Genomic DNA, 24691 nt, shown 5'->3' with positions numbered 1-24691 from the left:
CAGAGCGACTTACAGTAAGTACAGGGACATTCCCCCGAGGCAAGTAGGGTGAAGTGCCTTGCCCAAGGACACAACGTCAGTTGGCATGACCGGGAATCGAACTGGCAACCTTCGGATTACTAGCCCGATTCCCTCACCACTCAGCCACCTGACTCCCCAGTTATTAACTGGGGAGTAATTAACTGTAGTTTGAAATTAAACTGAAAACTAATAACTATGGTTGCTATGCTGGGACTCAATTTTAACAGAGACAATTTAAACGTGCAGATTTTAACTTACTTTATGTCTACAGTCATGAGTGGTGTGGCTTTAATGTTGCAATGATAAGGTAATATCATGATAATGTAATAATGCCATGAATTTTTATTTTATCCCCTGATTTCAGTCAGCAATCTCATATTCAGTACATATTGTGCAATAATAATTAACAATTAAACATATTACTAAAATAATATGTTAATATATTTATTTCCAAATAGCAATTTAAAGAACCGTTGACTTGACAGCAGTCTTTGTCAGAGAGTGCTGTCTGAAGGTTGCTGGTTTTCAGATTTGGTCACATTTAACTGTGAACAGGTGCTTGTTCCACATCTCTAACCCCAACCTCCGACACTGACATTATAACTGTATATTTATCAACAGGTGTGTGTGTGATTGTGTTCTGTTTATACGTGTGAGAGATTATTTGTTCTGTGTGTACGAATATGTGCGTCGATGTCTGTATGTGTGTGTGTGAGGGTATGTGTGTGTGTGTGTGAGGGTGTGTGTGTGTGTGAGAGAGAGTGTGTGTGTGTGTGTGTGTGTGAGGGTGTGTGTGAGGGTGTGTGTGTGTGTGTGTGTGTGTGTGAGGGTGTGTGTGTGTAGATAGTGAAGAGTGAGCGTTTGTAAGCAGTTTTTGAGGCTGTTTAATGGATCATTGTAAAAACACCAGCGTTTAACCAGGTTTCTCTCCATACAAGACACCTGTTCTTTAACTGTAGCATTCATCCATCTGTGTGTTAAGCCAACTATCACATTGTTAATTCAACTGTACTATTAATTCAACTGTACTATTAATTCAATTGTATATGAATTCAACTATAATATTAATTCAACTGTAATATTAATTCAGATATAATATTAATTGAACTGTAATATTAATTCAACTATAATATGTATTCAATTGTGTATACAACTGTAACATTTATTAAATTGTGTATACAACTGTAACATTTATTAAATTGTGTATTAATACAACTGTAACATTTATTCAATTGTTAATTCAACTCTATAAGTGTATATTATGTGACGATGCAGAATGAGCAGGGTTACTGGACAAGTAGAGGAGGGGGTCAGGTGGCTGAGCGGTTAGGGAGTTGGGCTAGTAATCTGAAGGTTACCGGTTTGATTCCCGGCTGTGCTGAATGACGTTGTGTCCTTGGGCAAGGCACTTCACCCTACTTGCCTCTGGGAGAATGTCCCTGTACATACTATAAGTCGCTCTGGACAAGAGCGTCTGCTAAATGTAAATGTAAGTACAGAGTGGAGGCTTGGTTTGTGTGACAGGTGTGTGTGTGCAGTGTTTGTGTGACAGGTGTGTGTGTGCAGTGTTTTTGTGTGTGACAAGTGTGTGCAGTCTGAAATGTGTGTTATGCAATGTGTGTGTGTGTGTACAGTGTATGTGTGTGTGGAGTGTGTGACTCCTGTTGCCCTGGTTACCTCCGTAGGTGCATGCTACCGTCATGCCACGTTCCTTCCTGGTCAGGAGCAAGAGAACCGGCTCTCACCTGTCTCCTAGCAACCACTGCTCCGAGGCCCTTTCCATCAACACCCTGTCTCGTAGCAACCACTGCTCCCAGGCCCCTCCCATCAACACCCTGTCTCCTAGCAACCACTGCTCCCAGGCCCCTCTCATCAACACCCTGTCTCCTAGCAACCACTGCTCCCAGGCCCCTCCCATCAACAACCTGTGTCCTAGCAACCACTCCTCCCAGGCCCCTCCCTTCAACACCCTGTCTCCTAGCAACCACTCCTCCCAGACCCTTCCCTTCAACACCCTGTCTCCTAGCAACCACTTCTCCCAGGCCCCTCTCCTCAACACCAGGCCCCAGCTCCAACCCTCCCTCCAGACCCTCTGCAGGAAAGCACATGAGACCCTGTGCTCAGGATCAGACTTTGGGTACCCTGTCTCTTGCCCTCCTGTGACCGTCATGGCAACCAGCCCCCCCAGAACCCCAGCCCCCTCCCAGTGGATTAGCTGGCTAGCAGGTAATTTCGTAATAATGTAAAAAGTTATGTCACCATCATCTGAATTGCTGGTTGTTAAAGGTGAGCATGACTCACCATCACTGACAGTGGCTCATGTTTCCCTTCTCAAACTCCAGCAGGTAATACGAGTGTGGAGTCCCAGCCACTGGCAACCCTGCGTGGCCTCCCAGCTGGCCCCCCAACAAGCACCCCAGCCCTGCCCGGAACCCTGGCCCTGCCTCGACCACCGGCCGGCCCCCCAGCCTCAGAGAGAGAGAGGCAGCTAGAGAGGCTGTTCTGTGTCCTGCTGAACCACCGGTCCCTCGGCCGCCTGCAGCCAGACACACACTGCTCTCTGTGTGACCAGGTAGTAACCAGACACACACTGCTCTCTGTGTGAGCAGGTAGTAACCAGACACACACTGCTCTCTGTGTTACCATAGTAACCAGACACACACTGCTCTCTGTGTGACCACAGTAACCAGACACACACTGCTCTTTGTGTGACCGTAGTAACCAGACCCACACTGCTCTCTGTGTTACCATAGTAACCAGACACACACTGCTCTCTGTGTGACCAGGTAGTAACCAGACACACACTGCTCTCTGTGTGACCATAGTAACCAGACACACACTGCTCTCTGTGTGACCATAGTAATTAGACACGCACTGCTCTCTGTGTGACCATAGTAACCAGACACACACTGCTCTCTGTGTTACCATAGTAACCACACCCACACTGCTCTCTGTGTTACCATAGTAACCAGACACACACTGCTCTCTGTGTGACCGTAGTAACCAGACCCACACTGCTCTCTGTGTTACCATAGTAACCAGACACACACTGCTCTCTGTGTGACCAGGTAGTAACCAGACACACACTGCTCTCTGTGTGACCATAGTAACCAGACACACACTGCTCTCTGTGTGACCATAGTAATTAGACACACACTGCTCTCTGTGTGACCATAGTAACCAGACACACACTGCTCTCTGTGTTACCATAGTAACCACACCCACACTGCTCTCTGTGTTACCATAGTAACCAGACACACACTGCTCTCTGTGTGACCAGGTAGTAACCAGACACACACTGCTCTCTGTGTGACCATAGTAACCAGACACACACTGCTCTCTGTGTGACCATAGTAATTAGACACACACTGCTCTCTGTGTGACCATAGTAACCAGACACACACTGCTCTCTGTGTGACCATAGTAACCAGACACACACTGCTCTCTGTGTGACCATAGTAACCAGACACACACTGCTCTCTGTGTGACCAGGTAGTAACCAGACACACACTGCTCTCTGTGTGACCATAGTAACCAGACACACACTGCTCTCTGTGTGACCATAGTAACCAGACACACACTGCTCTCTGTGTGACCATAGTAATTAGACACACACTGCTCTCTGTGTGACCATATTAACCAGACACACACTGCTCTCTGTGTTACCATAGTAACCAGACACACACTGCTCTCTGTGTGACCAGGTAGTAACCAGACACACACTGCTCTCTGTGTGACCATAGTAACCAGACACACACTGCTCTCTGTGTGACCATAGTAATTAGACACGCACTGCTCTCTGTGTGACCATAGTAACCAGACACACACTGCTCTCTGTGTTACCATAGTAACCACACCCACACTGCTCTCTGTGTTACCATAGTAACCAGACACACACTGCTCTCTGTGTGACCGTAGTAACCAGACCCACACTGCTCTCTGTGTTACCATAGTAACCAGACACACACTGCTCTCTGTGTGACCAGGTAGTAACCAGACACACACTGCTCTCTGTGTGACCATAGTAACCAGACACACACTGCTCTCTGTGTGACCATAGTAATTAGACACACACTGCTCTCTGTGTGACCATAGTAACCAGACACACACTGCTCTCTGTGTTACCATAGTAACCACACCCACACTGCTCTCTGTGTTACCATAGTAACCAGACACACACTGCTCTCTGTGTGACCAGGTAGTAACCAGACACACACTGCTCTCTGTGTGACCATAGTAACCAGACACACACTGCTCTCTGTGTGACCATAGTAACCAGACACACACTGCTCTCTGTGTGACCACAGTAACCAGACACACACTGCTCTCTGTGTGACCATAGTAACCAGACACACACTGCTCTCTGTGTGACCATAGTAACCAGACACACACTGCTCTCTGTGTGACCAGGTAGTAACCAGACACACACTGCTCTCTGTGTGACCATAGTAACCAGACACACACTGCTCTCTGTGTGACCATAGTAACCAGACACACACTGCTCTCTGTGTGACCATAGTAACCAGACACACACTGCTCTCTGTGTGACCATAGTAACCAGACACACACTTTTCTCTTTGTGACCATAGTAACCAGACACACACTGCTCTCTGTGTGACCATAGTAACCAGACACACACTGCTCTCTGTGTGACCATAGTAACCAGACACACACTGCTCTCTGTGTGACCATAGTAACCAGACACACACTGCTCTCTGTGTGACCATAGTAACCAGACACACACTGCTCTCTGTGTGACCATAGTAACCAGACACACACTGCTCTCTGTGTGACCATAGTAACCAGACACACACTGCTCTCTGTGTGACCATAGTAATTAGACACACACTGCTCTCTGTGTGACCATATTAACCAGACACACACTGCTCTCTGTGTTACCATAGTAATTAGACACACACTCTACTATGGATGTAGTTACTCCATCTCCCCTCCCCAGGTCCTGTCGGCTGCGGCCCTCCTCGCCCCCCCCTGGGCAGCAGCCAGCAGGGAGGGCGAGCCTGACCCAGCCAGCCTGTCCAGGTTCTCCAGGGGGAGCTACAGCAGAACCAGGGTACAGGAGCCACACACACACACATCCACGCACACATACACAGCTTAACTAACCCACAAGAATGATAATAATGGTATGTGTTGTGTTTGTGTGGGCATGTGGCTGTGTGTATATATGTTTTTGTGCTGTGTGTGCTTGTGGTTGTATGTGTGTTTGTGTGTCTGCGTGTGTACATATGTGTGTACATATGTGTGTATTTGAGTGTGCGTGGTTGTGTGTGTGTGTATACGTGTGTGTGTTTATATGTGTGTGTGTGTGTCCCAGGATCGTAGCTTCTCCTGCAGCGCGTGTGGAAAGGTGTTCAAACGCTCCTCCACCCTCTCCACCCACCTGCTCATCCACTCAGACACCAGGCCCTTCCCCTGCCAGTACTGCGGCAAGCGCTTCCACCAGAAATCTGACATGAAGAAACACACCTTCATACACACAGGTTAGAACACACACACACACATGCACACACCCACCCACATCCACACAGGTCTCACAGACTCTTTATCCCCCTCCCCCAGGAGAGAAGCCTCATGTGTGCAAAGTGTGTGGAAAAGCCTTCAGCCAGAGCTCCAACCTGATCACACACAGCCGCAAGCACGCCTGCCAGTCCTGGTTCTGCCCTCACTGCCAGAGCAGCTTCCAGTGCAGGCAGGACCTGCAGCACCACCTGCTGGAGCCCTGCGCACACAGCAACCTGCACGCCCCAAGCTCAGGATGAAAGCCTGGCAGGGTGTGTGTTGATAATGTGTGTGTGGGACTGTGTGTGTGTGTTGGGGGATATGGAGTGTGTGTGTTTGCATGCAACTCTCTATGAGTGTGTGCTTGCATGCTTATTTGCAGATGTGTGTGTTAGTGTGTGTGTGGGTGGGTGTGTGTGGACAAACACACTGCTCTGGCTGGTGGAAATATTTTAATGATATCATTTTTTACAATAAATCTGAATATGGAACACTGTGGTCGTCTCTGTTCATGTGTTGTAGCGTTTCTTCAACCTAAACAGTGACGTTGTACCTGGAAACAGTGATCACCACGGCAAAGCTGGTTGTACCTGGAAACAGTGATCACCACGGCAAAGCTGGTTAGACTAGGAACTACAGTCTGAGCTTGTCGGGGCGGCTGTGGCTCAGGGGGTAGAGAGGGTTGTCTGTTAATCGCAAGGTTGGCGGTTCGATCCCCGACTCCTCCGAGGCCATGTGCCGAAGTAGCCTTGCATGGTAGCTCGCTGCCGTCGGTATGTGTGATTGAGAGTATGAATGGGTGAATGAGAGGCAAAAACATTGTAAAGCGCTTTGAGTGCCGCTAAGGTAGAAAAGCGCTATATAAATGCAGTCCATTTGTAACTTCACAGGACTGATGAGAGCACAAACACAAAGCAGAACAGCAAGAACAACTGCCAGCTTACTGTGGTCCACACACACACACCATCAGAGTACACACAAACACACACAACATCAGAGTACACACACACCATCAGAGTACACACACACCATCAGAGTACAAACACACACACACTGGTGCTGGGGTCTCGTCAGTTTAGTCTTTTAGACCTGCTGGATGAAATCCTGAAAGAGAGATTAACACCTCAATATTAACACCTCAATATTAACGCCAGAATATTAACACACACACAAACGCACATGCACATACACAAATTACGCATATGCACACACACATATGCATGCACACACACTTCTCTAGAAGGTTCCAACTGCACTGCAGAGTTCCAGGTGCCGTGGTCTGGCTCTCCCGTGTTGAGCAGGCTTCCTCTTCTGATTGGTGGAGAAGACCCTTCAACCAACCAGGCAAGTGTTATGATCAGTGATCAGACGGGGTCCAGCTCGGATACCCAGCACCACCCAGCCTCACCCAGCACCACCCAGCCTCACCCAGCACCACCCAACACCACCCAGCCCCACCCAACACCACCCAGCACCACCCAACACCACCCAGCACCACCCAGCCTCACCCAGCACCACCCAGCCTCACCCAGCACCACCCAGCTGGGTAGCAGGTAGTGTAGCAGGTAATGTAGCAGGTAATGTAGCAGGTAATGTAGCAGGTAATGTAGCAGGTAGTGTAGCAGGTAATGTAGCAGGTAGTGTAGCAGGTAATGTAGCAGGTAGTGTAGCAGGTAGTGTAGCAGGTAGTGTAGCAGGTAATGTAGCAGGTAGTGTAGCAGGTAATGTAGCAGGTAGTGTAGCAGGTAATGTAGCAGGTAATGTAGCAGGTAGTGTAGCAGGTAATGTAGCAGGTAATGTAGCAGGTAGTGTAGCAGGTAATGTAGCAGGTAGTGTAGCAGGTAATGTAGCAGGTAGTGTAGCAGGTAGTGTAGCAGGTAATGTAGCAGGTAATGTAGCAGGTAGTGTAGCAGGTAATGTAGCAGGTAGTGTAGCAGGTAATGTAGCAGGTAGTGTAGCAGGTAGTGTAGCAGGTAGTGTAGCAGGTAATGTAGCAGGTAATGTAGCAGGTAATGTAGCAGGTAATGTAGCAGGTAGTGTAGCAGGTAATGTAGCAGGTAGTGTAGCAGGTAGTGTCGCAGGTAATGTAGCAGGTAATGTAGCAGGTAGTGTAGCAGGTAATGTAGCAGGTAGTGTAGCAGGTAATGTAGCAAGTAGTGTAGCAGGTAGTGTAGCAGGTAATGTAGCAGGTAATGTAGCAGGTAGTGTAGCAGGTAATGTAGCAGGTAATGTAGCAGGTAGTGTAGCAGGTAGTGTAGCAGGTAATGTAGCAGGTAGTGTAGCAGGTAATGTAGCAGGTAGTGTAGCAGGTAATGTAGCAGGTAGTGTAGCAGGTAGTGTAGCAGGTAATGTAGCAGGTAATGTAGCAGGTAGTGTAGCAGGTAATGTAGCAGGTAATGTAGCAGGTAATGTAGCAGGTAATGTAGCAGGTAGTGTAGCAGGTAGTGTAGTACATACCTGTGTGGGTGTAGATGCACCACAGAGCCCCTGTGAGGCCAGATCCCATCAGAAAGGCAGTGAAGACGATCACCAGCACCAGGCCTGTGTGCACACCTGGGTTATACTCGGCTGACTCCAGCCCTCTGCCTGCACTCACACACACACAGACACACAGACACGGTAGATAATGTAACCTTCATGTAATATGTTGCTATGTAGTTACATGGTAGTTAATGTAACCTTTATGAAACATGTTGCTATGTAGTTACATGGTAGTTAATGTAACCTTCATGTAACGTGTTGCTATGTAGTTACATGGTAGTTAATGTAACCTTCATGTAACATGTTGCTATGTAGTTACCAGTGTTGGGGTAGTTGCTCAAAAAAAGTAATGGATTACACATTACTAGTTACTTTTTTTTAAATAATGCTTTACTTTACTAGATTACTCACTGCTGAAAGTAACTAGTTACACTACTAGTTACACTACTTTTGCATTACTCTGTTACATTACATGAGATGCACTTGCCAAATAACAATATCTGTACCATATATATGCCAAAATCAACTCAAATTCTTATTACATACACAAGATCTCTTTTATGCTTTTTAATGACTGACTAAAAAGTTGTGAACATCAACCTAAAAGTTGTCAAGCATAACAAGGCTACAGTACTAGCAGTAAGCAAAATGTCTCAAAATAAAATAATGCTTAAAACTTTAAATGGCAACATTTCCTCTACTATGTATACTGCTACAAGCCTGTTTATCTCTGCTTTGGTAACCTGCTGGTGAAAGTCACGTGTTACGCAAACACATGTACTGTAAAGGGAGGTTTGATTTGTTGTTTTTTTCTCCTCCTCATATGCAGATCGCAGTAATGCAAGTAACGAAATACATTTTTTTATTAGTAACTGTAATGCCATTACTGAAGTTATCAACAGTAATGCATTACATTACTGCGTTACAGACAAATGTAATCTGATTACAGTACTTTGTAATGCGTTACCCCCAACACTGGTAGTTACATGGTAGTTAATGTAACCTTCATGTAACATGTTGCTATGTAGTTACACAGTAGTTAATGTAACCTTCATATAACATGTTGCTATGACGTTACACAGTAGTTAATGTAACCTTCATGTTACATGTTGCGATGTAGTTACACGGTAGTTAATGTAACCTTCATGTAACGTGTTGCAATGTAGTTACACAGTAGTTATTGTAACCTTCATATAACATGTTGCTATGACGTTACATGATAGTTAACCTGTTAATTAGTAGCGTCACACATATGTGATCGTTCGAAAGCGGGCCCCACAGAGTACCGTCACACATGTGTGATTCTGAACATTCCAACCGACTATTTTCAAATAGACAAAAACTATATGACAAAGGCTATATTATGGCTTTAAAATTTACAATTAGGAGGAGCTACTAGCAGGTAGTAGCATAGCTACGAGTATTATGCTAGGTTGCTAGGTAACGGAAGCTAACTAAAGCTAGCTAACTTCCGTTTTGCAAAAATAACTCACTCTGGTGGACGCGTCGGAAATATTTAGAACTCACTCGTTAACAGGTTAATGTAACCTTCATGTAACGTGTTGCTCCATCTCTAAAGCGGGGGGGCGGGGCTTACTGGTTTGGGGCGGGGCCGGCCGGACCCACAGAGGCAGGCTGGGTGGCACCTTCTGACCAGGAGGGGGGGCTGCAGGCCTGGCCCCTCCCTGGAGATGTGTCACCAGCATGGGTCTGTACAAGTACCTGGTCACACACTGGGGAAGAGGGGGGAGGTGGAGGAGGAGGAGGGGGGAGGAGTAGAGGGAGTGGTATTATGTATGCAGCGGTGGGGTGTATATATACCTGCTGGTGTAGCAGGGTGGGGTGTATATATACCTGTTGGTGTAGCAGGGTGGGGTGTATATATACCTGCTGGTGTAGCAGGGTGGGGTGTATATATACCTGCTGGTGTAGCAGGGTGGGGTGTATATATACCTGTTGGTGTAGCAGGGTGGGGTGTATATATACCTGCTGGTGTAGCAGGGTGGGGTGTATATATACCTGCTGGTGTAGCAGGGTGGGGTGTATATATACCTGCTGGTGTAGCAGGCTGGGGTGTATATATACCTGCTGGTGTAGCAGGGTGGGGTGTATATATACCTGCTGGCGTAGCTGTGTTGGTAGCAGGGTGGGGTGTATATATACTAGGGGTGGGAATATTTTGGTACCTCACGATTCGATTCTCTGGCTGTCACAATTCGATTATGTTTTATCAAATTTTGATTCAATATATGCTTACATTTGATTCCAGTTTGCTGTTTAGTGTTACTTGTTTCTATTTGACTGTGATGGGCAGTTAAGTGTTAAAGAAAAAAATCCCAATGCATCAAAACCTTGACATTTATTGTTTTTCTTGCAGTTTAGTAAACTTATTGTGATAAAAAAAGGTGTGAGGTGTATACCTGCTGGTGTAGGTGTGTTGGTAGCAGGGTGAGGTGTATACCTGCTGGTGTAGGTGTGTTGGTAGCAGGGTGAGGTGTATACCTGCTGGTGTAGGTGTGTTGGTAGCAGGGCTGGGATGAGCAGCGCCCCCTGGCAAGCTGGCTTGGAGCTGGAGGGTCCTGCCCCCTGCTGGCCAGACAGAGGACTGCAGACATCCAGCTTACAGTGGAGGAACTGGACAGAGTTGTTGTAGACCGGCCGCAGGATGAAGCTAAACCTCAGTCTGTGTATCTTCTCCTCTCCCATCCCTCCTCTCCTCTCCTCTCCTTCCATCCCTCCTTCATTCCTCTCCTCTCCCATCCCTCCTCTCCTCTCCTCTCCCATCCCTCCTCTCCTTTCCTCTCCTTCCATCCCTCCTTCTCTCCTCTCCTCTCCCATCCCTCTTCTCCTCTCCTCTCCTTCCATCCCTCCTTCTTTCCTCTCCTCTCCTCCCATCCCCCCTCCTCTCCTCTCTCTGCCTCCATCTCTCATCTTCCCGAAAGGGAGGTGTCTGTCTGGGGTGAACGACCAGTCCTCCTCCTCCTCCTCCTCTATCCTGCTGAGGGTGAGGGAGGTATCTGAGGAGCACCCATCAGTGATGATCTTCCAGGTAGGGGAGCCCCAGGGGTGAGACAGGGGGGAGACCTCACAGGACCTCACCTCCACTCCCCCTCCTCCTTCTCCTCCATCCCGAGCTGTCACCTGTAGAGACACACCGCTGGAGAGAATCATATGACTTCTACTGTATGGGGAGGGAGGGGGATGGAGGGAGGGAGGGAGGGAGAGAGGGGGGGAGAAGGGGAGGGAGAGGGAGGGGGAGGGAGGGAGGGAGGGAGGGGAGGGGGGGGGGGGGAGGGAGGGGGGGAGATGGGGAGGGGAGGAGACCTTGAACCAGTATCACAAACAGACAAATTGACTGTGTGTGTGACGGACCTCCACGTAGACGCGCTGGTCTGAGACGACAGTGCAGGGGCCCACCAGCCTGCTGCTGCGGCTCTCAGACACAGACAGCTGCAGGGAGAGCAGGGGCCCTGAGCCAGACACTGGCCCCCAGTGGCCCCAGGGCTGGGGCAGGGGCACACAGGAGGGGGCCGGGGGGCTGGGGGGGCGCAGGGGAGTGGGGGCCGCGGCAAAACAGCTGAACTAAGAGAGGGGATGAAAGAGAGGAGAGGAGAAGAGAAGATTAGAGGAGAGGCACACCAGAGTTCAGAAAGCAGAAACAAGATATCATGAATGAGAGGAGAGCAGATTAGATAGAGGACGAAAGAGATTAGAGAGGACAGGAAAACACACACACACACAAACACCCAACCCACCCACCCGCCACACACACACACACACCCAACCTGCCCGCCACACACACACACACACAAACACCCAACCGCCCACCACACACACACACACACACACAAACACCCAACCCGCCTGCCACACACACACACACACCCAACCTGCCCGCCACACACACACACAGGCTCAGTCGTACGTGGACAGCCAGTGGGGTCCACCTCTCTGTCTCATTGCGCTTCAGGTTGGCGGCAAGCTGCTGTATCCATAGCAACACCTGGAGGGGAGGAGACAGAGGTCTGGTTGTCGTGGTGAGTGATTACATATATCTACGCACCCTGCAGGTGAGATGAGGGCATGTTGACCCAGCCAGCACAACAACACAGTGACGTCTCTCTCTCTCTCTCTCTCTCTGCTCTCTCTCTCTCTGCTCTCTCTCTCTCTGCTCTCTCTCTCTCTGCTCTCTCTCTCTCTCTCTCTCTCTCTCTCTCTCTCTCTCTCTCTCTCTCTCTCTCTCTCTGTTCTCTCTGCTCTCTCTCTCTCTCTCTGCTCTCTCTCTCTCTCTCTCTCTCTCTCCCTTTATCTCTCTTTCCTTCCCTCTCTACTTCTCCAACTCTTCTCCTCTTGCTCATGTACTCTCTCTCTCCCTGTCTTCTCTATATCTCTTTGTTTATTTCTCTGTCTATCAATCTCTTTCTTCTCTCTTTGTTTCTACTTCACTCTCCCGTTCCCTCTCCCTGTCTCTAGCTCTTTCTGTCTTTCTCTCTCTCTTTCTCTCTCCTCATCTTTGATCTGCACTGTCCCATTCCTCTGTAAACACACACACGCACACAGTCGACTTCCTTAGAATGTTGTTGACAACAAAGATTTGTCAACCAGGCTCCCCCCCCTACAGACTCCGCCCCCCCTAGAGAATCCCCCCCCAGACTCCGCCCCCCCTACAGACTCTTTTCCCCCAGACTCCGCCCCCCCTAGAGAATCCCCCCCCAGACTCCGCCCCCCCTACAGACTCTTTTCCCCCAGACTCCGCCCCCCCTAGAGAATCCCCCCCCAGACTCCGCCCCCCCTACAGACTCTTTTCCCCCAGACTCCGCCCCCCCTAGAGAATCCCCCCCCAGACTCCGCCCCCCCTACAGACTCTTTTCCCCCAGACTCCGCCCCCCCTAGAGAATCCCCCCCAGACTCCGCCCCCCCTACAGACTCTTTTCCCCCAGACTCCGCCCCCCCCCTAGAGAATCCCCCTCCAGACTCCGCCCCCCCTACAGACTCTTTTCCCCCAGACTCCGCCCCCCCTAGAGAATCCCCCCCCAGACTCCGCCCCCCCCTACAGACTCTTTTCCCCAGACTCCGCCCCCCCTAGAGAATCCCCCCCAAGACTTCGCCCCCCAGACTCTTCCCCCCTCACCCTGTTTCTGTAGGTCACCCCTCTGGGCTCTCTCTCAATCAACCCCTCCGTCCCACAGGAAATGACTGGGTAGGTCAACAGGAAGTGACTGTTGTTGGAGCTGGCCTGGCACTGGGGGTCCTTCAGTGTGACCAGGGCCTCAGAGGGAGACAGGGCCTGGGGGGGAAGGAGGGCCTGGGGGAGAGAGAGAGACAAGAGAAAGCGAGAGAAGAAGAGAAAGAAGGAGAGAGAGAGAAAGAGAAATAAAGAGAAAGAGAGACAGAGAGAGAGAGAAAGAGATTCTGGGTTAGACAGAAGGGCGTGGCATAAAGACAGTGCACTCTACAGGAAGTCATGTCAGACCTGGAGGACGTGTTTGTCCACGGCTACGTTGAGGCGGCCGTCCTGACAGCGGACACTGATCGCCTCCCGCCCTTTGCTGGCCCCGCCCCCAGCACTGGCCCCGCCTCCGGCCCCATCCCCTGCCAACCACAGTCTTAGACGACGCTCCTGAACCCAGGGGAGGGGGTTGGGGGGCCAGCCTGATTCATCTGGGGGGGGGGGGGGTACAGATGTTACCATGAGGCATTTATGTAAGTAAACAGACAGACAAAGAGAAAGACAGGCAGACCAGACAGAGAGACCAGAGAGATAGACAGACAGACCAGACAGACAGACAGACAGACAGACAGACAGACAGACCAGACAGACAGACAGACAGAGAGACCAGAGAGACAGACAGACCAGACAGACAGACAGACAGACAGACAAACAGGCAGACAGACAAGACAGAGAGACCAGAGAGACAGACAGGCAGACCAGACAGACAAGACAGGCAGACAAGACAGGCAGACCAGACAGGCAAGCAGGCAGGCAGGCAGGCAGACAGGCAGAGGGCTCCTTACCTGTCCCACCCCCTACCACTTGGATCACAAAGCGATTGGCCAGGCTAGCCTCTGTGTAGGAGGTCACCATGGGGAAGCCAGTCTGATTGGCCCAGGCCAGTAGGTCAGGGGTGGAAGAGAGGTCAGGATTCATACTCCTGGACAGGGTCAGCCCCGCCTCCTCAGGGTGGAGAGGAGACACGCTATTGGACGACTGTTGGAGGAGACAAGACCAATAGAGAAAGAGAAACACACAGTCAAGAGAGAGGAGAGGAGAAGAGAGGAGGAGAGGAGGAGAGGAGGAGAAGAGAGGAGAGGAGGAGAGGAGGAGAGGAGGAGGAGAGGAGGAGGAGAGGAGGAGGAGAGGAGAGGGGGGGTGGAGGTCTTACGTAGACAGTGATGTGTCCCTTTAGTCTAGAGGCAGTGAGGGCCCAGTTGACTGGAACCTCACTGCTGAGGATGAGGACCAGCCTGCACCTGCCTGCACTGGCCACTGGGGGCAGCAGAGAGACAGGCACCTCCACCTGCAGGGAGCTGTGAGATAGAGAGGGAAAGAAGGGAGGGAGGGATAAACAGGTGTGAGTTTTCTAGGTTCTCCTCACCCCTCTACCAGACTGACTATTGGATCCTCTTCCCCTCCTCCCTCCTCCCTCCTCACCCACAGAGGCCAGACCCAGCAGACATCAGTCTGATCACATGGACCTCTGGCTGGCTGGCTCCCGCAGACGGCAAGCAGCCACGCACTTCCTGGTTCTGCAAGTCAGAGGTCAAGTAGTTGTGGGACAGGAAGAGAGGCTGAAGCTTGCACACGCTAGGCATTGTGGGATCTGTAGTTTAGACAGACGTAGTAGGGTAGAAAGATAAAAGAAAAAAGTCCAAGGAGGTCAAAAGGTTTTTACGAAAATTGAAGAGTAGGTGGAAGAAAGAAAATTAAAAACAAAGAAAGATAAAAGAAAGAGAGAGAGAAAGAGAGAGGGAAAGAGAGAGCTGGGAGGGTGGGTGAGGATTCTTACCTTCCCCTAGACGTATGTAGACGCGGTTGGCGTGAAGCGTGTGTGTGAGCGAAGACAGGTTGCCATGGCGATGCAGGGTCCAGCGCAGGAGTGGGCGTGGCCTGAAGGGCAGAGAGGACAGCAGCTGCACCCTGATTGGTAGACTGGAGGAATGGACCGATGAGTTAGGTGACACCTGGGGAGGGAATGGGGAGGGGACCAGGGGGAGGGAGGGAGGGAGGGAGAAGGACTGTCTATCTATAAAATATTAAAGAACAGGCACTAATAAAGTAAAGACACTTTAATCACCTGCATGTATCACACACACCACCGACTCCTCCCCCCCCACACACACACACACACACACACACACCACCTACCCCCCCCCACACACACACACCACCTACCCCCCCCCACACACACACACCACCTACCTCCACACACACACACACCACCTACCTCCACACACACACACCACAGACTCCTCCGCCCCCTCCACACACACACCATCTACTCCCCCCCCACACACACACCACCTACCTCCACACACACACCATCTACTCCCCCCCCCCCACACACACACACAACACCTACCTCCACACACACACCATCTACTCCCCCCCCCCCACACACACACACAACACCTACCTCCACACACACACCATCTACTCCCCCCCCCCCCCCCACACACACACACACACACACACACACACACACACACCACCTACCTCCACACACACACCATCTACTCCCCCCACACACACACACACACACACCACCTACCTCCACACACACACCATCTACTCCCCCCACACACACACACACACACCACCTACCTCCACACACACACCATCTACTCCCCCCCCACACACACACACACACACACACCACCTACCTCCACACACACACCATCTACTCCCCCCACACACACACACACACACACACACACACACCACCTACCTCCACACACACACCATCTACTCCCCCCACACACACACACACACACACACACACCACCTACCTCCACACACACACCATCTACTCCCCCCCCCACCACACACACACACACACACACACACACACACACACACCACCTACTTCCACACACACACCATCTACTCCCCCCCCCCACACACACACACACACACACACACACACACACCACCTACCTCCACACACACACCATCTACTCCCCCCCCACACACACACACACACACACCACCTACCTCCACACACACACCATCTACTCCCCCCCCACACACACACACACACACCATCTACTCCCCCCCCCACACACACACACCACCTACCTCCACACACACACCACCGACTCCTCCCCCCCCCACACACACACCATCTACTCCTCCCCCCCCCACACACACACCATCTACTCCTCCCCCCCCCCACACACACACCATCTACTCCCCCCCCTCCACACACACACCACCTACCCCCCCACCCCTCCCACACTGACCTGCACCAGCACATGCATGTTGGGGGGCAGTGACTGTGCCTCCAGCCTCCAGCGCACTGGCTGTTGGGAAACCAGGACCATGAGTACCTCCCTGGCCAGGAGGGAGGAGGGAGACAGGGGGGAGGGAGACAGGGGGCGCAGGTGCACAGTCACCTGGGGGGTGGGGAGGAGTGTGGAGGAGTGGGTAGAGAGAAAGAGGGGGAAGATGGAGGAAGTGGGGGATGAGGAGGGAGGAGAGGAGGAGAAGAAAGGAGAAGTGGGGAGAACAGAGGGGGGAGAAGGAGGGGGGCGGAGGGGTTGAGTGAAAGTGGTTGAATGAAAGTGTGTATTACCTGTCTATCTGGACTGTATGTGTGTGTGTGTGTGTGTGTGTGTGTGTGTGTGTGTTACCTGTCTGTCTGGACTGTGTGTAGCTGTCCCCAGGGCGACCACATGCGTCTCCTTAGTGCCTGTCTCCCTGGCAGCACAGCCTGGCCCCACCCCCCAGGTGTCCAGTTGAGCCTGAACAGGGTGGAGCACCCCTACAGGAGACACACGGCACTGCAGCGCCTGGCCTGGGCCACGGGGGGTTATTTACTTTTTATTTAAGTTTTTATGTAAATTGTATGTATGTTTATTTACATGGTATTTACATGTTATTTACATGTTTTTTATTGACGTTTTATTGACGCTTTGTTTACGTTTTATTTGTTTTATTTGCCTTTTATTTACGTTTTATTTACGTTTTATTTACGTTTTATTTACGTTATATTTAAATTGTATTAATTTATCAGATGGTTTTATCCAAATGGTACATATAGGAAGTTCAGCTGTGATCAGAAGTGCATCGATCTATTTCAGTATTTCTCTTTGCCTTTCAATTCAAACAATTTACCGTCATGTTTATTGTGTATGTTTAAAAGTCAATAAATAAGAAGCTTAATGAGTTTTGAAATAAATTATTTATTTATTAAGTCGTAATTAGTCATTTGCAGCTAGTCATATGCGTGTTTTAGCTGGCTAGCTAGCTAGCTATCTCCCAGAAACTAACTAGCTAGCTAACTAATACTCTGAAACAGCTGCAGGACAAACAGGGTGATATAACAGGTTTAGCTACAGTAGTTATGTTTCCTGCAATATCACCAACATGGTTTATATTTTTTTACGGCCAGGTACTACAGGCAAAAACTCTGATTTTTGTTCAGTTTGTCAATTTTGATATTTTTTGATATTTTGGTTCTTTAACCTGTAAACTTTCATAACATGCGACAAATATTGCCCCCCCAAATTTTTTTTAATGATTTTTGTATGATTTTATACAACCTTCGCCAAGTAAACAAAAACTTAAATCAGCGTTTGTCACCATCTTTTATTGTAATTTGTCAGAGCAAGTTAAGAAAGAACTTAAATTAATTGTATATTGTTGGAAAGCTTATTGTCTCAAGCATATGGCTAGCAAAATCATATATTGCTATTTACTTTTTGTCATGGCAGTGAGGGGGGGAACACAGAGCGATAGAGAGAACCCGTTCTAACACTTCAAAATGTTTAACAGCGATTTTCTCAAAATGGCATCTAGCACACATGTCAAGCTAGACAACTCTTGGCTCATAATAGGTAAAGCCACACACATTTACATACTGCTTTGTAATTGCAATATCTAGACATGTTCAGAGTTTTCAAATATATTTTGTCAATCTCATCTTATGTGGTATTATATACAAAAAAAGAGGCGAAAACGTTGTTTTTTAGCACTTGTCAAGTGCATTTCAACATAATTAACTGAAAAAACATTATTTTGACAAAGCCTCTGAACAATTCTAAACGATTAGTTATTGATCCCATTAAAACAAAGTGGTCAATGCACAAATTCCACTGCACCAGACTAAATTAACAAAGCCATTGGTCTGATCTGGTCTATATGTCTGGTCTGGTCTATGTGTCTGATCTACGTGTCTGGTCTGGTCTACATGTCTGGTCTGGTCTGGTTTACGTGTCTGGTCTACGTGTCTGGTCTGATCTGGTCTATATGTCTGGTCTGGTCTACGTGTCTGGTCTACGTGTCTGGTCTGGTCTACGTGTCTGGTCTGGTCTACGTGTCTGGTCTGGTCCAAGTGTCTGGTCTGGTCTACGTGTCTGGTCTACGTGTCTGGTCTGGTCTACGTGTCTGGTCTGGTCTACGTGTCTGGTAAAGAATGTATAATACATTACAACACATATTCTAGAACTGTAATCACCAGCTGCATATCGGGCACGGCACTATCTATAATCCCAGTTATTAATATGTGTGGCATCTTAATCACTGAATGCATCACGGGCACTGTGTACGAGTGAATATAACAACAGGATTTATGAAGGATGCATGTCTTAAAGTTATGTATTGTGCTTATTAAAGTTATGTCTTATGAAACTTAGAAGTGTGCTCAGGCTTAAACATAGGGTCTCACACTGAGTGTGGGAAGCAGGCTGTTCTTTGTGTCTCTATCTCTTCATTTTCAGAAACAACCTTGAATCTGGGTGGAGATGGCACCCGAGCAGGTGGGACGCGGAGGCAAGAACAACTCTGTGATGCACGAGAGAACAAGCTCAACCCTTTTTTGATACTTGTGTTTCAATTGCACTGTATAAATATATGCTGGGGAGGGACAGATAGCCAGTTGGACTTTGTGAACCAGCCCAAACTCTGTTGCGGGTAGGGAAACGTAGACAACCCCAGAGCTCTGTACTTGTTGATTTACAACTGCTGCATTAAAGCTGATATTATCGGACCTCTGCCTCTGACTCCAGACCACTCTTTCTAGAACACAGATTTGTGTCATTGAATACCATCATTACATTTTGGAATAGACACATAGACGTTGAATTCTTCACTGGTCTGGTCCAAGTGTCTGGTCTGGTCTACGTGTCTGGTCTGGTCCAAGTGTCTGGTCTGGTCTACATGTCTGGTCTACATGTCTGGTCTATGTGTCTGGTCTACTTGTCTGGTCTGGTCTACGTGTCTGGTCTGGTCTACGTGTCTGGTCTGGTCTACGTGTCTGGTCTACGTGTCTGGGCTGGTCTATGTGTCTGGTCTGGTCTATGTGTCTGGTCTACTTGTCTGGTCTGGTCTACGTGTCTGGTCTGGTCTACGTGTCTGGTCTACATGTCTGGTCTATGTGTCTGGTCTACTTGTCTGGTCTGGTCTACGTGTCTGGGCTGGTCTGGTCTACATGTTTGGTCTGGTCTGTTCTACGTGTCTGGTCTGTTCTAAGTGTCTGGGCTGGTCTGGTCTACGTGTCTGATCTGGTCTGGTCTATGTGTCTGCTCTGGTCTGGTCTACGTGTCTGGTCTGGTGCCTTTGTGCCTGTTAGCTGAGATATGGTCACTTTACACCATGGCTGGTGAATACAGTGGTCCTTAACTCTGAACATTGAAATACTGTTAGAACTTCTGATCCTTGATCTCATGCTTTGTTTTCTTTATCCTAAAGAATATCTAGGATGTTTGTATGTTGCTTTGGATAGAAAAGTTAAAGGTACAATAGGTAAGATATTTTCAGTAAAATAAAAGTTTTTTCTCCAATAAACATGTTGTGTAAGCTAATGAGGCCCGCTGGCAGTTGTTTAGCAACATAGACAGCTCAGCGCCAGAGGAATGTCCATAAAACAAATTTAGCGGCCAATTACTTTCCAGCCAATAATGTTCCAGAAAGTAGGTTCCGGCCTATAATGTTCCAGAAATCCTGTGCCAGCCAATCGCCTTCAGCGAGGAAGGCTTTCCTCCTTGGTTTATTTTGTGTCAATCAAACTCATGCTGGAGGAAAGCATGGTCTACGTGTCTGGTCTGGTCTACGTGTCTGGTCTATGTGTCAGGTCTGATCTGGTCTATGTGTCCGGTCTGGTCTATGTGTCTGGTCTGGTCTATGTGTCTGGTCTGATCTGATCTGGTCTGATCTGGTCTGATCTGGTCTGATCTGGTCTGTTCTGGTCTACGTGTCTGGTCTGGTCTGTGTCTGGTCTACTCATGCTGGAGGAAAGCGTGGAAGTTCAAACAAAAATAGTCGGCGCTGTTTCTCATTTTAAACGTATTTTAGAACATGACCTAGTGCAGCTTTAAATTATTAAATAACATGTAAATGTTGGATGTCTGACCTGCAGTTCCCTGCAGAACCAGTAGGAGGCAGAGCAGAGTCCAGCCTGGGTCCATCAGGGATCAACACAGCAGGAGACAGGAGCCCTGGCTTAGTCTAGCAACAACCTGAGAGAGAAACACAACACACACACAAGCTGTTACAACCAGATACGGCCAGATGAGCAGTGCTGACTGAATCGGCTTCTTTCAAATGTTTTTTTCGTATTTTTTTTATGGATGAAATGCTGGCTTACTAACTAAGTGAATACTTTATTTGCGCTATATGGTAGATCAGTGACATTGTTATGTTTGAATTAACGCTGAAGCAGAAACTCTGCATGTGGTACCAGAACGCACACCAAAAACACACATAGTCTATTACTACCATTACATCAGATTACATGCTATGCATATCACGCCACAGTAATCACCCACACACACACACACACACACACACTCTACCTCTCTCACTCACTCACTCACACACACACACACACACACACACACACACACACACACACACACACACACACACACACACACACACACACACATACACACAACCAGCAATCACAATCTCAGCCTGACCTTCGCGTAACTTCCTCTGGATCAGAGATATCAATTGTTAGTTGCAGACTGGCGTTGCGGCTCTGGGACCGTCTGTCCTGGACGCTGACCAGTAGTTTCTGTCTGAGTGAGACGCAGTGCTCAGTACCTCTGTTTCACGAGGCCCAGGCCAAACTGAAAGTAAAGGAATGAGCAAACTGTAACAAAAATTCTCAAATCAATGAGAGAGCAGCGGCCCAAAATCACACTCCAACACTGTTGCCGCTTTTCTAAACGAGTTACTTTTGACGGTAAAACTAAGTCGAATTTACGATTAAAGATAATCAAACCGTACAAAATGTAAAAAGTCCGTAGAGTGAACATCTTCATGAAACGACCAGCGTACAACAGCTCTCCTACAGTAGGCTACCATGGTCTGCATGTGAACATGCGTGTATATTTCATCGTTCAGCGCCTGTTGTCACTCACCTGTGCGCGGACGCTTCTTTTGCAGCTGCCGTGACCGACTCAGACTGCTGTTGCGCTTTGCTCTCGGTTGTGAACGGGATATATCACGAAGCACTCCCCCCCCCCCACACATACACACACGTCTAGAGTCTCCCACCCACAAAATAATATGTCCAAATATTTATATTATTATATACAAATGTCATATCGTGTTGGTGAAAGTGTCATTACTACGTCTAGGAATAAAATTAGGTACTTAAGTACTAAGAATAAACTTTAAGGTTTTAAGTGTATTCATCAGTTTAAAGAGCTCCGCGCTGAGGAACGAGAGGCGGGAGGAGGGGCTAAATAGTGGTGCGATGGACTGGAGAGAAAGGAAGGCAGAGAAGAGAACAGAGAGAATTTGTACTTTTTACTAGTTTAGAGCTGTATGAATCCCCATGAGGCAATTAGTTCAGACTGTCATGGTGCTTCACATATATAGACAACACTTAATACATATTAAGTATACAAAACTCAAAATGCATAAGATATATGGTGGGGGGAAATTGGTAAAAGAGAAGAGAGGCTGGAAGAAGGGAGATGGGGAGAGTGGAGAGAGAGAGGCTGGAAGAAGGGAGATGGGGAGAGTGGAGAGAGAGAGGCTGGAAGAAGGGAGATGGGGAGAGTGGAGAGAGAGAGAGAGGCTGGAAGAAGGGAGATGGGGAGAGTGGAGAGAGAGAGAGAGGCTGGAAGAAGGGAGATGGGGAGAGTGGAGAGAGAGAGGCTGGAAGAAGGGAGATGGGGAGAGTGGAGAGAGAGAGAGAGAGAGAGGCTGGAAGAAGGGAGATGGGGAGAGTGGAGAGAGAGAGAGGCTGGAAGAAGGGAGATGGGGAGAGTGGAGAGAGAGAGAGAGGCTGGAAGAAGGGAGATGGGGAGAGTGGAGAGAGAGAGAGAGGCTGGAAAAAGGGAGATGGGGAGAGTGGAGAGAGAGAGAGAGAGGCTGGAAGAAGGCAGATGGGGAGAGTGGAGAGAGAGGCTGGAAGAAGGGAGATGGGGAGAGTGGAGAGAGAGGCTGGAAGAAGGGAGATGGGGAGAGTGGAGAGAGAGAGGCTGGAAGAAGGGAGATGGGGAGAGTGGAGAGAGAGAGGCTGGAAGAAGAGAGATGGGGAGAGTGGAGAGAGAGAGAGGCTGGAAGAAGGGAGATGGGGAGAGTGGAGACAGAGAGAGAGGCTGGAAGAAGGGAGATGGGGAGAGTGGAGAGAGAGAGGCTGGAAGAAGGGAGATGGGGAGAGTGGAGAGAGAGAGGCTGGAACAGGGGGAGATGGGGAGAGTGGAGAGAGAGAGGCTGGAAGAAGGGAGATGGGGAGAGTGGAGAGAGAGAGAGGCTGGAAGAAGGGAGATGGGGAGAGTGGAGAGAGAGAGAGAGGCTGGAAGAAGGGAGATGGGGAGAGTGGAGAGAGAGAGAGGCTGGAAGAAGGGAGATGGGGAGAGTGGAGAGAGAGAGAGGCTGGAAGAAGGGAGATGGGGAGAGTGGAGAGAGAGAGAGAGGCTGGAAGAAGGGAGATGGGGAGAGTGGAGAGAGAGAGAGAGGCTGGAAAAAGGGAGATGGGGAGAGTGGAGAGAGAGAGAGGCTGGAAGAAGGGAGATGGGGAGAGTGGAGAGAGAGGCTGGAAGAAGGGAGATGGGGAGAGTGGAGAGAGAGAGGCTGGAAGAAGGGAGATGGGGAGAGTGGAGAGAGAGAGGCTGGAAGAAGGGAGATGGGGAGAGTGGAGAGAGAGAGAGGCTGGAAGAAGGGAGATGGGGAGAGTGGAGACAGAGAGAGAGGCTGGAAGAAGGGAGATGGGGAGAGTGGAGAGAGAGAGGCTGGAAGAAGGGAGATGGGGAGAGTGGAGAGAGAGAGGCTGGAACAGGGGGAGATGGGGAGAGTGGAGAGAGAGAGGCTGGAAGAAGGGAGATGGGGAGAGTGGAGAGAGAGAGAGAGGCTGGAAGAAGGGAGATGGGGAGAGTGGAGAGAGAGAGAGGCTGGAAGAAGGGAGATGGGGAGAGTGGAGAGAGAGAGAGAGAGAGAGGCTGGAAGAAGGGAGATGGGGAGAGTGGAGAGAGAGGCTGGAAGAAGGGAGATGGGGAGAGTGGAGAGAGAGGCTGGAAGAAGGGAGATGGGGAGAGTGGAGAGAGAGGCTGGAAGAAGGGAGATGGGGAGAGTGGAGAGAGAGAGGCTGGAAGAAGGGAGATGGGGAGAGTGGAGAGAGAGAGGCTGGAACAGGGGGAGATGGGGAGAGTGGAGAGAGAGAGAGGCTGGAAGAAGGGAGATGGGGAGAGTGGAGAGAGAGGCTGGAAGAAGGGAGATGGGGAGAGTGGAGAGAGAGGCTGGAAGAAGGGAGATGGGGAGAGTGGAGAGAGAGGCTGGAAGAAGGGAGATGGGGAGAGTGGAGAGAGAGAGGCTGGAAGAAGGGAGATGGGGAGAGTGGAGAGAGAGAGGCTGGAACAGGGGGAGATGGGGAGAGTGGAGAGAGAGAGAGGCTGGAAGAAGGGAGATGGGGAGCGTGGAGAGAGAGAGAGAGAGAGGCTGGAAGAAGGGAGATGGGGAGAGTGGAGAGAGAGAGAGAGGCTGGAAGAAGGGAGATGGGGAGAGTGGAGAGAGAGAGAGGCTGGAAGAAGGGAGATGGGGAGAGTGGAGAGAGAGGCTGGAAGAAGGGAGATGGGGAGAGTGGAGAGAGAGGCTGGAAGAAGGGAGATGGGGAGAGTGGAGAGAGAGAGAGGCTGGAAGAAGGGAGATGGGGAGAGTGGAGAGAGAGAGGCTGGAAGAAGGGAGATGGGGAGAGTGGAGAGACATAGGGAGGGACCCTGATGAGAGGCAACATAAGACAGGTGAAGAGGACATGTGTGTGTATCTGTGTGTGTGTATCTGAGTGTGTGTATCTGTGTGTGTGTATCCATGTGTGTGTATCCGTGTGTGTGTGTATCTGTGTGTGTGTATCCGTGTGTGTATCTGTGTGGTTAAGCAGTTACCATGGAGACCCAGATCCACACACAGACACACGAGTCCCCGTGCAGCTTGTTGGGTTGTGAAGAACATCCAGGAGGTCCAGGCTGTTTGTCATCATTCATAATCTCAGTTTACCTT

The 24691-nt window shown here is 49.5% G+C and overlaps 2 protein-coding genes across 2 annotated transcripts; one reads left to right on the top strand and one right to left on the bottom strand.

Annotated features, from left to right (window-relative positions):
• The first annotated feature begins 1721 nt into the window (after positions 1-1721).
• Positions 1722-5801, top strand: LOC134038718 (zinc finger protein Gfi-1b-like). Its single transcript, XM_062484261.1, has 4 exons — positions 1722-2192; positions 4979-5092; positions 5357-5522; positions 5602-5801. The coding sequence occupies exons 1-4, from the start codon at positions 1722-1724 to the stop codon at positions 5799-5801; spliced, it is 951 nt and encodes a 316-aa protein (XP_062340245.1).
• A 622-nt stretch (positions 5802-6423) lies between these two features.
• engl (endoglin, like) lies at positions 6424-21710 on the bottom strand. The gene is made up of 19 exons (XM_062484247.1): positions 21607-21710; positions 21160-21335; positions 20592-20697; positions 16873-17036; positions 16483-16635; positions 15030-15204; positions 14675-14843; positions 14406-14550; positions 14038-14230; positions 13496-13683; positions 13154-13327; positions 11948-12025; positions 11395-11604; positions 10837-11163; positions 10525-10773; positions 9620-9755; positions 7999-8127; positions 6774-6871; positions 6424-6645 (listed from the first exon to the last, which is right to left on the bottom strand). The coding sequence occupies exons 3-19, from the start codon at positions 20644-20646 to the stop codon at positions 6625-6627; spliced, it is 2664 nt and encodes an 887-aa protein (XP_062340231.1). The 5' UTR covers positions 20647-20697; positions 21160-21335; positions 21607-21710; the 3' UTR covers positions 6424-6624.
• Between the last annotated feature and the right edge of the window lie 2981 nt (positions 21711-24691).

Source organism: Osmerus eperlanus, chromosome 2 (genome assembly GCF_963692335.1).
Source record: "Osmerus eperlanus chromosome 2, fOsmEpe2.1, whole genome shotgun sequence".
Classification (NCBI taxonomy): Eukaryota; Metazoa; Chordata; class Actinopteri; order Osmeriformes; family Osmeridae; genus Osmerus; species Osmerus eperlanus.
This window is presented reverse-complemented; position numbering and strand designations above follow the sequence as displayed.

Excerpts from the sequence above, each read along its gene's own strand:
- LOC134038718 (XM_062484261.1), top strand. The coding sequence starts at position 1,722 with ATGCCACGTTCCTTCCTGGTCAGGAGCAAGAGAACCGGCTCTCACCTG. Across the intron at positions 5,093-5,356 it reads GGAGCTACAGCAGAACCAGG|GATCGTAGCTTCTCCTGCAG; the intron begins GTACAGGAGCCA and ends TGTGTGTCCCAG. Across the intron at positions 5,523-5,601 it reads ACACACCTTCATACACACAG|GAGAGAAGCCTCATGTGTGC; the intron begins GTTAGAACACAC and ends CCCCTCCCCCAG.
- engl (XM_062484247.1), bottom strand. The coding sequence starts at position 20,646 with ATGGACCCAGGCTGGACTCTGCTCTGCCTCCTACTGGTTCTGCAGGGA. Across the intron at positions 8,128-9,619 it reads GCCGGCCCCGCCCCAAACCA|GCAGAGGGCTGGAGTCAGCC; the intron begins GTAAGCCCCGCC and ends GTGTGAGTGCAG. Across the intron at positions 6,872-7,998 it reads GTGCATCTACACCCACACAG|GGTCTTCTCCACCAATCAGA; the intron begins GTATGTACTACA and ends GGTTGGTTGAAG.